This window comes from Petaurus breviceps, unplaced genomic scaffold (genome assembly GCF_028583685.1).
Source record: "Petaurus breviceps papuanus isolate PSGF00001 unplaced genomic scaffold, PetGlider_PUasm1.0 90822, whole genome shotgun sequence".
Taxonomy (NCBI): Eukaryota; Metazoa; Chordata; class Mammalia; order Diprotodontia; family Petauridae; genus Petaurus; species Petaurus breviceps.
This window is the reverse complement of record NW_027187351.1, coordinates 5162912-5177283: the sequence shown is the minus strand read 5'-3', so window position 1 is coordinate 5177283 and position 14372 is coordinate 5162912. Positions and strand designations below refer to the sequence as shown.

General features: G+C 39.4%; 1 protein-coding gene across 2 annotated transcripts in view; it reads left to right on the top strand.

Annotated features, from left to right (window-relative positions):
- The window catches only part of CILK1 (ciliogenesis associated kinase 1), a 97047-nt gene that overhangs the window by 75906 nt on the left and 6769 nt on the right, over positions 1 to 14372 (top strand). For both annotated transcript variants that reach the window (XM_069070618.1, XM_069070617.1), the window contains 4 exons: positions 1971 to 2291; positions 6122 to 6309; positions 6723 to 6871; positions 8778 to 8906. In XM_069070618.1, the coding sequence (XP_068926719.1) occupies positions 1971 to 2291; positions 6122 to 6309; positions 6723 to 6871; positions 8778 to 8906 (787 nt within the window). The remainder of the gene's footprint in view (positions 1 to 1970; positions 2292 to 6121; positions 6310 to 6722; positions 6872 to 8777; positions 8907 to 14372) is intronic.

Here is a 14372-nt window from a genome sequence, read left to right as displayed (position 1 = left end):
CTTCAACAATATAAAAAATATATTTTATATATTTTCTATGTACATAACTAGTACATAGAAAAGTCAAGATTCTTAGGTAATAGGACACTACTGTCCTTGAGCATTCTACTTATCTTTGGGAAAGCTTCATGGGGACAGTATAAGTGTGGGTTGTGGTGAGGATGGTAACAATAGCAACATAGCTAACATTTATATAGAATTTAAGGTCTGCAAACTGTCTTACATCTATCCTTCATATATGGGTCTGGACCATTTGGAGAAAAAGGCAACATTAAATTGGCTGCATAGATCAGGACCATTGTTGGTTCCTTTAAACCTGTTTTATAAGTTATGCCTCATATAGTATATAGGAGGGTGTGATGAACCTAGCATCAGAAGGACACTAGTTTGAATCCACCTTCAATAGTTGTGTGACTTTGGGCAAATCACAAAACATCTCTGAGGCTGAGTATCCCCATCTCTAAAATGGGAATGAGGTAATAATACCTGTAGTACCAATTTGGGCCCCACATGAAATAATAATATATGCCGAGAATCTTGTAACCTTAAAGGAGTTTTAAAGTATCAGTGAAGCAGCTGGCATGGTTTAAATCCTGTCTCAGACACATACTAGCTTTATATCTCTGGCTAAGTCACTTATCTCCCTAAACTCATGGAACTCTCTTAAGACTGTAAGTTATACTCTGTCAAATAGCTTGCCATCCCTGGGGGAGGGGTATGGGGTGAGAGGGAGTTAGGGAGGGAGAGAATTTAGAACTCAATGAATGTTAAAGGGGCGGCTAGGTGGTGCGGTGAATAGAGCACCAGCCCTGGAGTCAGGAGGACCTGAGTTCAAATCCAGCCTCAGACACTTAACACAAAAACTAGCTGTGTGAACTTGGGCAAGCCACTTAACCCCAACTGCCCTCCCAAAAAAGCAAAAAAAAATTAATGTTAAAAATTATTTTTACATGTAATTGGGGGAAAAATAAAATATCATTCAGAAAAAAGGACTGTAAGTTACAGATGAATTGTTAGTCTTCATCGATGGAGGGAAATTCCATACCCAGAGTTTACAAACAATAAGCATCCCACAGAGATGAAATTATAGATCTTGACTAGGTTCTTGGTCATTTCTTGTCATGGATCCCTTTGGCAGCCTGGTGAAGCAGATGGACCCCATCTCAGAATACTATTTTAAAATGTATAAAATAATACGATTATAAGGGATCTGATATGTTGAAATACAGTTATTAAAATAATATTTTATTAAGTTTGCAGGTACTAGGTTAAGAACCTTTGGTCTAGACAATGTAAATAGATGTCCACCTGATGTTTTTGTTGACTCTGACAGATACTTAACCTCTGTTTGTCTCAGTTTCCTCATCTGTAAAATGGAGATAATAATAGAACTACTTGTAGCATTGTTGTGAGGATTGAATACAATAATATTTGTAAAGTACTTTGAAAATTGTAAAGTATCTAAATGCTAGCCATGATTTTTTATTGTAGTTGTGACTCTTAATGACACATCTCTCAGGATTATTGTGATGGTTAAATGAGATAATAATAATAGCTAACATTTACATGGCTTCTATTATGCTAAGTTCATGTGATCCTTGAAGCAATCCTAGAAGGTGGGGGTTATGGGGGTTGTTTTTATTATCCCCATTTTACAAATGAGGAAACCGAGGCACAAAAGTGCCCAGGAGTCACATGGCTAGTAAGTGTCTGAAGCTGGATTCGATTTCAGGTCTTCCTGGCTCCAGGCCCAATGCTCTATCCACTAAGCCACCTAGCTGCCCATATATGAAAGATAGATGTAAGACAGTTTCCAGACCTTAAAGTTCTATGTAAATGCTACCTAACGTTGCTGTTGTTACCATCCTCACCATAGTATAATAACATCCAAGGAAGTTGGGAAGAAACTCTGAACACTGTCCTGGGAAGAATGGTCATTTATCTAATTATGTCTGCGCTGTTGATTTCAGGCACTTCGATACCCCTACTTTCACGTTGGACATCCCCTAGGTAGCACTCCCCATAGTCTTCAGGAAATGGGGAAACAGCAGAAAGAATTCCACGAGAAGATGGGACCACCACCTCATATTAAACCTGTCCCTCCTGCAAACCCCCCTGCCAAACCACACCCCCGGATTTCTTCTCGACCACACCAACCCAGCCAGCACCCACAGCATCTCCTATACCCATACATAACCGAGGCTTCAACCACAGATCCTGAGAGCCAGCATCAAGAGGACCAGGCTACTCCAATGCTTTTCCCAGCCCTGCACAACAAGATTCCTCAGAATGTAAGGGACTTTCAAGTGAACCTTTTTTAATCTCTATTTGTTGTTGTTCAGTCATTCAGTCTGTCTGAGTCTTCGTGACCCCATTTTGGGGGTTTTCTTGGCAGAAATACTGGAATGGTTTTCCATTTCCTTCTCCAGCTCATTTTACAGATGAGGAAATAGAAGCAAACAGGGTTAAGTGACTTGCCCAGGGTCACACAGCTAATAAGTGTCTGAGGCTAGATTTGAACTGAGGAAGATAAGCCTTCCTGACTCTAGGCCCAGCACTCTATCCTCTGCTCCACCTGGTTGTGGACCCTAACTAGCTACATAATATTGGCCAACTCACTTAACCCCTCTGAGCAAAGAGGCAGATTTCATCATGAGGTAAGGAAGAATTTCCAAACAGAAATAAAGTGGGCATCCTTGGGAGATAGTGGGGCTCCCCTCAGTGGAAGCAAAGACTGGGTGAGCCCTTGGATACACTGTACAGGGCTTCATCTTATAGATATGGATTGGCCTTGGTGGCCCACAGAGTTCCCAGCTCTGAAATTTTGTGATTCTACAATTTTATTTTTTAATACTTATAACACAATAGTTATTCTTGTTTACTCGATATTGGTTATTTACTGAGACCCTGCTGTGTGTCAAGTGCTGTTCTTAACACTGAAGAGAATATAAAAGTAGGAAACATGGTCACCGCTTTTAGAGAGCTTTATGTTCTGGTTGAGGAGACACGAGGGGATAGGCAGGGCAGTGGGTAGAACACTGGACCTAAAGTTAGAAAGACCTGCCTCAGGCACTTACTAGCAAAATGACCCTGGGCCAGTCACTTGACCTCTTTTTGCCTCAGTTTCCTCATCTGTAAAATGATGGTAATACTAGTACCTACCTCCCAAGGTTGGGTTGAGGACCAAATGAAATAATAATTGTAAAACACTGAGCACAATGCCTTGCTCATATTTGGTCCTATATAAATGTTAGCTATTATCAGTATTGTTACACAGGAGACAAATGTAACACAAAGTAGCATCAGAAAACACACAGAATGCTGTGTAAAAGAAAATATCTGTGGAAGCCCAAGAAAGAGATAAACAAGATTTGGGGTACTTAGAAAACTCTTCCTAGAGAACATTTATTTCTTGGTTCACCAAAGCTACCCCATAAATAGTTCATTAAAAAACAGAGATATTCTGATTATCCCTTTTTATATATAAAATGATGTGGGGTTTTTTGCCTTTGCCTTTTTTTTTTTTTGGTGGAGGGAAGGCAGGGCAATTGGGGTTAAGTGACTTGCCTAAGGTCACACAGCTAGTTTTGTATTAAGTGTCTGAGGCTAGATTTGAACTCAGGTCCTCCTGACTCCAGGGCCGGTGCTCTATTCACTGTGCTACTTAGCTGCCCCTAAAAGTATCTTTTTTCTCTCCTCATCTCACTTTTGCAAAACATTTTTGACTTTGAATACATTTCTTGAAGGACCATCAAAATGTATTTTTAAAAGAAAAAGCAGTAAGAGTTCCACTTAAAGTGGGCAGTGGAGATTGGTACCTGGCTTTGTTTTAGCCTGTATAGCATGGAGAACAAGTTTTCTCTAAATGAGGCAGCAAGCAGAAACTTTTAATGCTGTCAGTCCTTCAGTGGCTGCTGGTCTCACTTCATTGTGCTGGCCACAATACTAGGTTCTCTGAGCAATATAAAAATGATACTCCATTGCCTTCAAAAAATGAATCTTTTGGTTAAAAAAATATAGAAAAAAGCAATTGATTCTACGCAGTTAACAGATAGCAATGCAATCTATCCCAGTCAACATTTATTAGGCACCTATGGTATGCCAGACACTGTGCTAATAAGTGCATGGGGTACGATTAATAAAAACAAAGACAGTTCCTGCCCTCAAGGAGTGGGAGAAACTCCACAATGGGAGGCTAGAAGGGGGAGGGATTGGTGATGTAGCGGTACCTGGCATGGGAGCATCTTGTTCCATGGAGTTGAAGCCAGGCAGGACAGCAGATGTGAAGTGGGGTGAATGGAGTCCAGTTTCTACTCTCAGTAGAGGAAGGCAGTGGCAGGAGTCTGGTACTGGGACCTGCGGCTCTCCAGTCAGAGGGGAAAGGAGGCTGAAGGAGGCGGTGTCAAGGCTTGAGTTACCAGCATGGTGGGGAGCTTAGAAGTGGGAAGCTTAACCTGAGAGGGCTCTCTTGTTCTGTGGATTGAAACTAGGCAGGGCAGCAGATACAAAGTGCAGTGAGGAGAGTCCAGTGTCTGCCCTCAATAAAGGAAGGCAGGGGCCGCTAGGTGGCGCCATAGTGCAGCGAGTGCTGGGCCTAGTGTCAAGAAGGCTCATCTCTCTGAGTTTAAATCTGGCCTCAGATACTAGCTTTGTGACCCTGGGCAGGTCACCTAACCCTGTTTGCCTCAGTTTCCTCATCTGTAAAGTGAGCTGGAGAAGGAAATGGCAAACCACTCCAGTGTCTCTGCCAAGAAAACCCCAAATGGGGTCAGGTGGGGACACAAGTGAAACAAGGGAATGGCAACAGCAGCAAAAAAGGAAGTCAATGGAAGCAGACAGTTCTTAATAAGAAATTCTAGGGCAGAGGGGAGGATATTGTATGTTCTATTTCCTGATTAATTAGCCCAGTGTTCATATGGGCCTCTACACCAGATTTGTATGCCCTTGTATAAGTGATGATCTGAATTGTGCTAACTCAAATAAGGAAGGGGTAAGAAACTGGTTTTTCTAAAGCTGTAAGGAGTCATTTCTAACTTTGTGCTAGTTAATTATTTATGTCATTACAGCCTTCCATAGTTGGGAAATGATATATTATCCAAGATCCAATTATCCAAGATCGAGATAATAAGTCTAAGAATCCTCTTCCTCATTATAATTACATGCAATAGCCCCAGTCCTGTTTTTATTAGAAGCAGTATGGTATAGTAGACAGAATACTTGATTTGGAGGGAGAAAACCTGAGTTCAAATCCTGCCATCGACCACCCTGTGATCTCCCTTCTTCCAGCCCCATGTAAATAAACTTTCAAGTCTTTGCAGCTTTAAATCTTGTATCCTGGGTTTGTTGACGAGGGGATAGTGGTGACTGTGCAGCTTGGCATAGTGGATTGATTGTTAGACTTTGAGTCAAAGAAGCCAATTTCAAATGCTGCCTCAGATACTTAGATATGGGCCCTGGGCAAGTCACACATCACCCTGCACATGATAGGCACTTAATAAATGTTTGTGGACTTTACTTGACCTCTCAGCCTCTGTTTCCTCGTCTGTAAAATGAAGTTAATAATAGCACCAACCTTCTACTTGCTGTCTCTCTCTCTTGTGTTTTGTTTTGTTTTGTTTTGTTCTTTCTTTCTTGTTGTTCATTCCCTTGGTGATAATTCTTCTTTACAACTTGAGTAATGTTTAATGCGAAGGCATTTGTAGAACCTATATCGGATTTTATGCTGCCATGGTGGGGGGAGAGGGAGAGGTGGAAGGAAAGGGAAGGGGAGAAAATTTGGAAAATAATAGCACCAGCCTTACAGGATTGTTGTGAGGATCAAATGAGATAATATGTGTAAAATTCTTTGAAGACTTAAAAGAGTTATCTAAATGCTGCTTGTTATCATTAATAACAGAAATTAACTAAGCACTACGATGTGTTAGACCTTGTTCTAGGAACAAAATAGCCCTTGTCCTCAGAGTCTACTTTGTTCTAAGGGGAAGGGGGGGAAAGAGCATCAGCTCAGATAAGCAAATATAAAAAGAATAATAATTTGAGGGTGAGTGGGGAACACTAATAAATACTAGAGGTGTTCTTTTAATATTGAAGGTTATCTTTTCCCCCCTTTGTATGTTTACAGAAAATTCTGGCTGGCATGGAGCACCCAAATGGTGAAATTAAGCCAAAGAGTCGGAGGTGGGGCCATGCTTCCAGGTCAACAAAGGATTCTGATGATTGGGATGACTTGGACGACCTCGATTTCAGCCCTTCCCTCACCAGGACTGATCTAAAAAATAAGAAAAGACAGAGTGATGAAACTCTCTGTAGGCAAGTTTGATATTATTTTCTTCATTTTTGTTATCATTTATATATTTATATTATCATTTCTCTGAGTTTATGCATATGGTATACAAACTCTGGAAGATTCTCCCCAATTGGAAAGACTTCCAGAAATAATCCTGATAATGGATTGTATTTCTCTTTTGCCAAGGTCCAGTCTACCAGCCTAGATAAATTCAGAGGCTCATTGCTGGCCACTGGGCTGCAAAGGAATGAGTCTTCTATCCTAGCAGCTGGCTAAGGCCATCCATTGAGTGGTACAGGGGCTTTGATATGTATTTGTAGAAAGAGTGACCATCACAAAATCATAGATACCTGAAGTAATGATCTTGAATTGGTGAAAATCACTCTGTGAAGATCATTACTTTGGTGCTAAAATAAAGCATGTTCTCTTGTTACAGATTTGAGAGTGTTTTGGACCTGAAACCTTCAGAACCCTTAGGTACCGGCAACAGTGCGCCCACCCATACTTCCTATCAGCGACAAGACACCCCAACACTGCGATCTGTAGCCAAGCAGCATTACTTGAAGCACTCTAGATACTTGCCTGGTGAATAGAAATTTTTTACCTATAACACTATAGGCACTTAATAGATGCCTATTGATTGGTTGGTTGATAATAAATCAGTGATGTTCCTTGTCCAAAAAAATGTACTTTAGAAGGCAAGACGAACCTTTAGTGGACTGTGTAAGAGCTAATGAGAATCCTAGAAGAACAGCTGTTGGAGCCCATGAGTCATAAAGCCATCCTATGCCACCTAGTCAGAATAAGATAGAGAATTTGAACATGGGTACCTTGTGGAGTATTCCTACGACTACCCACTTGGATATCATCCTGAGCTGCCGTTTAAAGTCCAGTGAGCAGAAAATAAACTCAAATTTCCATTTCCCTGCTCCTAGATTTAGTCTTATATCTAAGTAGTCTTACATCTTAGATTTAGGTATAATGATAAGAATGTGGGGCTGTGTTTTTTAAGAGTTAATGATCATCTGTGCTTGAGAAACAGGGGAGAAGAGTGAACACATGGAATAACATTCTTAGAATAAAGGAAAGAGTTGTCTTCTAGTCAGTTTAGAAAAACCTTCAGAATAATCTTTTTGTTTGTTTGTTTGTTTTGCCTTTTGGAGGTCAACTGGGGTTAAGTAACTTGCCCAAGGTTACTTGGCTAGTTTTTTTGTGTGGGTGATAAGTGTCTGAGGCTGGAACCAAACTCTGGTCCTTCTAACTCCGGGGCCGGCACTTTACTCACTGTGCCACCTAGCTGCCCCAGAATAATCTTTCATTGTACACATACAAGCTGTCTGCCTTTCAACCTCCTGAGAAATATTATTTCAGTTGGGAAACAGTAATAGACATTTTTCTCATTCAGTCATTTTTCAGTCACCTTTGACTCTTTGTCATACCATTTGGGGTTTCCTTGGCAAAGATACTGGAGTGGTTTGCCTTTCCTTCTCTAGCTTATTTTACAGATGAGGAAAATGAGGCAAACAGGGTTAAGTGATTTACCCAGATCTAGTAAGTATCTGAGGCTAGAACTCCAGAAAATGAGCCTTACTGTCTCCAGGCCTAGCACTCTGCGCATGGTGCCACCTAGCTTTCCACTTATAGACATTAAACATCAGTCATGAGAATTATTATATACTGCTCTTAAGAAACTTTTCCATTATATGGATCAAATATAGGTTGATATGAGTGGTTTCCAATTTGGATTAAGTATATTGAGTCAGAAAGTCAGGCAGATAATCAAAGGCATAGAGAGATAATATGCATGGAAGGTCAGTCTTGGATTCAAGAAGATTCAAAGGTGTAACCTTTGACATATTAGCTAAGGGCTGCTGGGTGGCCCAGTGGATAGTGTGCCAGACCTGGAACCAGGAAGATGAGTCAGCCCGAGTTCAAATCCAGTCTCAAACACATACTATCTGTGTGACCCTGGACAAGTCATTTAACTCTGTTTCACTCAGTTTCTTCATCTGGAAAATGAGCTGGAGAAGGAAATGACAAATCACTCCAGTATCTTTTCTTTTCTTCTTTTCCAAGAAGACCCTAAATGGGATCACACAGAGTCAGACATGACTGAAAAATGACCAAACAATAGCAACTGCTATTTAACCATTGGCAAATCACTTAACTTGTCTATTTCTGTTGTGGCTCACTCTTTCTTACTCTCAATTTCTGTCTATTTTTATTGAATCCAAATATAATCACCATCCAGCAAGGCTTCTGTCTGCCCTGCATATCATTCTCCCATATTTCCTATGGCCAATAAAGTGTATATGTAAAATATGTAAATTCGTCCAAAGAAATATGGCGGAATTAAAAATTGATGAGACTTGGCAGCTTTCATGGTTGGTTTTATAGGAAGTGTTTACTTGTTCAGGTTTTATGTTATTGCTTTTCTGAACCTTGATGAAAGACTAAATATACACATTACTTTTTATTTGTTTCCTACTAGGGATAACTATTAGAAATGGCATACTTCCCAATCCAGGCAAGGATTTTCTTCCACCTAATTCATGGTCTGGGTCTAGTCTCTCTGGAAAATCTTCAGGGTCAGTATCAGGAATCAGCAGAATGAATTCAGGTGAGTAATAATGAAATGCTAAGTGGTAACAAAGAAATTACACTGGATTTAGAAAACTCATGAGAAGTGCCTCATGCAGTTAATGCTTTTGTTTTTGCCTTTTCCCATTTTACTGTGCTGCACTTAGCATTACTTTCTCCCTCTCTTATGTAGTCCATGGAAACTACTATGACAATATCCCTTCCCTTCCTACCTCAGTTGATTCCCCATCCAAATATTCTCTGCCTTGCTTTCCTTTCTAGTTTCTATATTTCCTCACATGAACATGTCTTCTTAATATAAAATTCTACTCTATTTCTCCTTTTGATTAAGATCTCCCCATAAAGGGAAATTTTCCAGTCATGAATTCTGTCCACCTATGAGTTTGAATTTGCTTACCAGTATTGGAAAGTCATAGTTAACCTCGTCATAGTATTTTATGCATATATGTATAAATATTTGAGATGATGTACTTTATTTCTGGCTTTCTTCTTGGGTATCACCGCCTATGAGTTATTGGTCCTCTCACTAATACATTCTTGGCTGATGGGTTGTTGTCCTTTGTTCTCAGGTTTCAGTGTGTCTGACTGTGGATGATCAGACCAATATGAGCTCAGAATGCTTGACCACAGGTTGGGCACAAGTAGTCCTTGTGAACATTTTGGGTTCTCCAAATTTGTGCATCCTGTGTTTCCTTTGAGCTGTTTCCATTCTATTTTGCTGATAGAGCACAGCACCTTCTCTGATGTGGGCATGGCATGCTGAGTGGTCCTATGCAAGTGTTTCTTATGTCATACACTCAATTCCAAAGTTCTTGAGAGGGACCTTATATCGCTTCTTCTGACCACCATGTGAACACTTGCCCTGTTTCTCCACAAAACAGTCTTTTTGGCAAGTGTATGTTTTGCATTCAAATGGCGTGCCCAGTCCATCAGAATTATATTCTCTGAAGCAGAGTCTGAATGCTTGGCAGTTTAGTTCGAGTAAGGACCTCAGTGTCTGGTACCTTATCCTGCCAGGTGATCTTCAGAATCTTCCTAAGACAATTCAGATGGAAGCGATTCAATTTCCTGGCATGGCACCAATAGACTGTCCAGGTTTCACAGGTATACAACAATGAGGTCAGCACAACGGCACTGTAGACCTTCAGTTTGGTAGTCAGTCTAATACCTCTCCTCTCCCATACTTTCCTTCGGAGCCTCCCAAACACTGAGCTAGCTGTGGTAATGTGTGTCAACCTCATTATCAATATGTACATCCCTGGAAAGTACACTACCAAGGTAAGTAAACATATCCACAGCTTTCAAAACTTCTCCATTTGCAGTAACCTATGATTCCACATATGGATGGTGTGCTGGTGGCTGATGGGGCACCTAAGCTTTCTTGGTGTTGTTAGGCCAAAATTAGCACAAGCAGCAGAGAATTGATCCATGCTTTGTTGGATCTCAGCTTCAGAGATTTTATTGAGTGTGCAATCATCTGCAAACAGAAAATCATGCACCATCACTCCCCTCATTTTGGTCTTGGCTCTTAGCTTTTTCAAATTTAAGAATTTACCATCAGTGCTGTAGCTAACCTTCATGCCATGTTCATCCCCATTGAAAGCATTTGACATCATGGCCAAAAACATGCTGAAAAGCATTGGAGTAAGCACAGAGCCTCGTTTCTCTCCATTGGTGACTGGGAAGACATAAGAGCACTGCCCATTATTTATGACCTAGTCAAGGATGCTTTCAAGAAATGTACACCACTTTTGTAGATCTGACCTTTGATATTCTTAGTCATGAGGTCTCATGGAAAATTATGTCAAAAATTTGGCTGCCTGGAGAATACATTCTTTTTCCTCTTTCATATCTTCTGGTTGTTTTTTTTGTTTGTTTTTGTGGAATCTGGCTTGGCAGATGTGCAAAAATAGTTTTCTAATTTCCCTTCTTTTCTTTAGTGTAATGCCTTCCTGATAAGATTCATGAGAACCTTAGATTTCTGACTGAAAGAAATTTTTTTTTCTTAGATTTAAGCCTTGGTCCAAAAGACTGAATTCTAATCTTAAATTCAAACTTCTATTACTGCCTAAAAGTTTGTCTTTCCTATATTTTAAGTGACAGGAAATCCAAATCTTGTTTTCAGATACCATCTTCTTTTAAATTTTTTTTTATTTTGCATTTTGTAATTCTCCTTTATTTTTATATCACTTTTATTGTGAAATATATTCCTCCCCTATCGAGTGAGATGTTTCTGTAACAAAGAATAAGAACAGAAAGAGAAAAACAAAATATTTCGGCTAAACTGAAACATTAGTTGAATCTGACAGATTATATAATCTTCTGCACTCATAGTGTCCTCCTTCTGTAAGAAAAAGTAGGGAAGTGAATTTTCTAATATCTTCCCTGAGTCCAGTTAGTCATCCTAATTCCACGTTATTCAGTTTCTTTCTTATTGTGGTTCTTTCCATATAGTTACTGGGTATGTTGTTTTCCTGGTTCTTTTGACTTTACTCTGTATCTTTCTACAAAAGTCTTCTAGTCCCTCTCCAAATTCTTTGCATTCATCATTTCTTATAGCATGGCTTTATTCAGATACCACAGTTTCTTTAGCCTTTCCCTCAGTTGATGGGAACCTACTTTATTTCTTATTCTTTGCTACTCTAAGTGTTGCCATGAATCTTTTGGTGTACATGGGAGGTTTCTGTCTTTGACCTCCTCAAGGGGTATGTTATCTAGTAATGGGATCTCTGGGTCAAAGATTATGGCCATTTTAATCACCTTTTTAACCTAATTTTAACACATACCAATCAATTGCCAAATCTTGATGTCTCTACACAATGCCTCTCACAAAACTTTGTTAGGATTCATATATCCACCACTTTAGTGCAGTTCAGCTGCCTGATCATCTCTTGTATAGAGTATTGCAAAAAGAATCTTAACTGAACTTCTTTCAGGACTCACTGTTACAATCTATATTCTACCTGTGCCCAAGTGATATTTCTTTTTTTTTTTTTTTGCTTCTTTTTGGAGGGGGTAGGGCAATTGGGGTAAAGAGATTTGCCCAAGGTCACACGGCTAGTAAGTGTGTCAAGTGTCTGAAGCCAAACTGGAAATCAGGTCCTCCTGACTCCAGGGCCAGTGCTCTATTCACTATGACACCTAGCTTCCCCCCAAGTGATATTTCTAAAGCTCAAGTCTCAACATGCCCCTCTCATACTCAGTAAATTCCAATGGCTCCCTATTACTTTTAGGATAAAATATAAGCTTCTCTGGTTTCAAATCACTTGTAGAGGCTCCTAAATAATTCTGCTAAAGTCTGCTAATAAGAAGTCTTAATACAGTTTAGCACAGTCTCTTAAATTTGGTTCTCCAAACATGAAACTTCAGAGAATTTCAGGTTATTTTTAATATACTTCATATACTTTTAATATACTTCATATTTTTATCTTTACGTAAAGCCTGTACCTCATATAAGAATCGTAAAAAAAATATTCATGGGAGGGCTAAGGTGGTGCAGTGAATACAGCACTGGCCTTAGAGTCAGGAGGATCTGAGTTCAAATTTGACCTCAGACACTTAACACTTACTAGACCTGTGACCTTGGGGAAGTCACTTAACCCCAATTGCCCTGCATTCTCCCCGCCAAAAAAAGCAAAAGAAAGTAGATATTCTTGAGGGTCTAACTTGTAAAATGAACTCTTCTGTCTTTTAAAATTATCAGATACTTGGAAAGTGGAAAAATAATTTCCCTTTCTTTGTAATTATTAATGCAATTTTTATGTAAAGCCCTTAATCCAATTTTTAAAACTTATTATGAAAACATAACCAAAATGAATTTTCATACTAGACACATTAGGAAGCCAATCATATACATTTGTATATAGTTCTTTGAAAAAGGAAATTTAATCCTGTTCCTTTCTTAAAATTTACAATTCCATTTAATTAGAAAACTTTTACATTATCTTTTTGTCTTATTACTTTGTCTAATTCCATCTTTATTGGATATTATGCCTATATTATACTTTGACAATAATTTCTGATTAAAATTATAACATTTTTCATATTTGTATCCTATTTTAGTAACTCAGAGATGTTTCAATATCATCTATTAATTAGTAGATTTAGTATTATATTTATAAAACTTCTACTGCTCACCTGCCCTTATTATAGAAATTTGCTATGAAAGGAAAAGGAGAGACATAGTTATAACAATGTCAAAACTCATCCCCTTGAAGACACAGACTGACCTAACATATCCCATAACAGGGAAAAAGCTCTTAGCTCTGTTTGATTCTAGGCATGAGTCACAGCTGATAGCCAGTCATGTAGTCACTGGGTATCAAAAGCTAAGGCTCAGGATTAACCAGGTGGAGAAATTTCCTGCTCAGCAAGGAAATAGCACAATGAGGAAATTGAGTCAAAGGGACTCATGCCAAGGTTATCCCCAAAACTCTTCCCAGGCACAGACATCCTCCTTTAGCAGTTCTTAGACTTCAGGACATGACATTTTCTAAATTACCATGACAACCATCAGACAACCATCCCTTTAATCAAAACTCAAAACAATAATAAATTATAGTCCCAAGAATTATAGTCCCTTCTACATCTTTGCTTTTGCTTCCCTTACAGTTGATATTTTTTTTATCCTTTACTTATAAATTAAAATAATCACATTCTGGGGTTTCAGAAATACATCAAATACCTGATAATTAACTCATATTAATATATTGAAGTTACATCTTTAAACCACCATATACATTTTCATAATTTTTATAAGTGATAGTCAAAAAGGCCTCCCTGCCTCAAAAAAAAAAAAAACAGATCCCATAACTTGCAAAGTATAGGAGTTCCAGTGGGATCTGTTGAAACTTCCTTTGACCCAGAAAATCTTGAAAAGAGTGTACAAATTTGGCCTGGGCCTTATCTGTATCTGCCAGAGATCTATGTGTTGAGCAGCCTCTAGCACATTGAAAGTAAGAGAAGCTGGCAAGCTGGTAAATTCCAGGTAAATTTGTCTCCAAGGGATAGATTGGTCAGGCTAACATGTGAAGTGGAGCTGAAGGGCAATCCATTTTGTGCCCCACCATGAGCTCACTCCACTGAGTTCCCATCTCCCCCCTCTTCTAAGTAGGACAGCCACAGGGTAGGAGGCTGGGAAATGTGGTTTAAGGAAAGCCAATCCCCTGGAGAGCATTTCTCTTTCTGTGTAGGGGAAGAATGGTGAAGAGGATTGAGTGCTGGACTCGTATCAAAAAAGACCTGTTGGGACAGCTAGGTGGCACAGTGAATGGAGCACCAGCCCTGGACTCAGGAGGAACTGAGTTCAAATCTGGCTTCAGACACTTGACACACTTACTAGCCATGTGACCATGGGCAAGTCACTTAACCCCAATTGCCCTGCCCTCCGCGCTCCAAAAAGCAAAAAATATAAAAGCAAAAAAAAAAGAAAGAAAGAAAGACCTGTCTTTGAATCCCGCCTTGGATGTTCATTAGCTCTGTGACC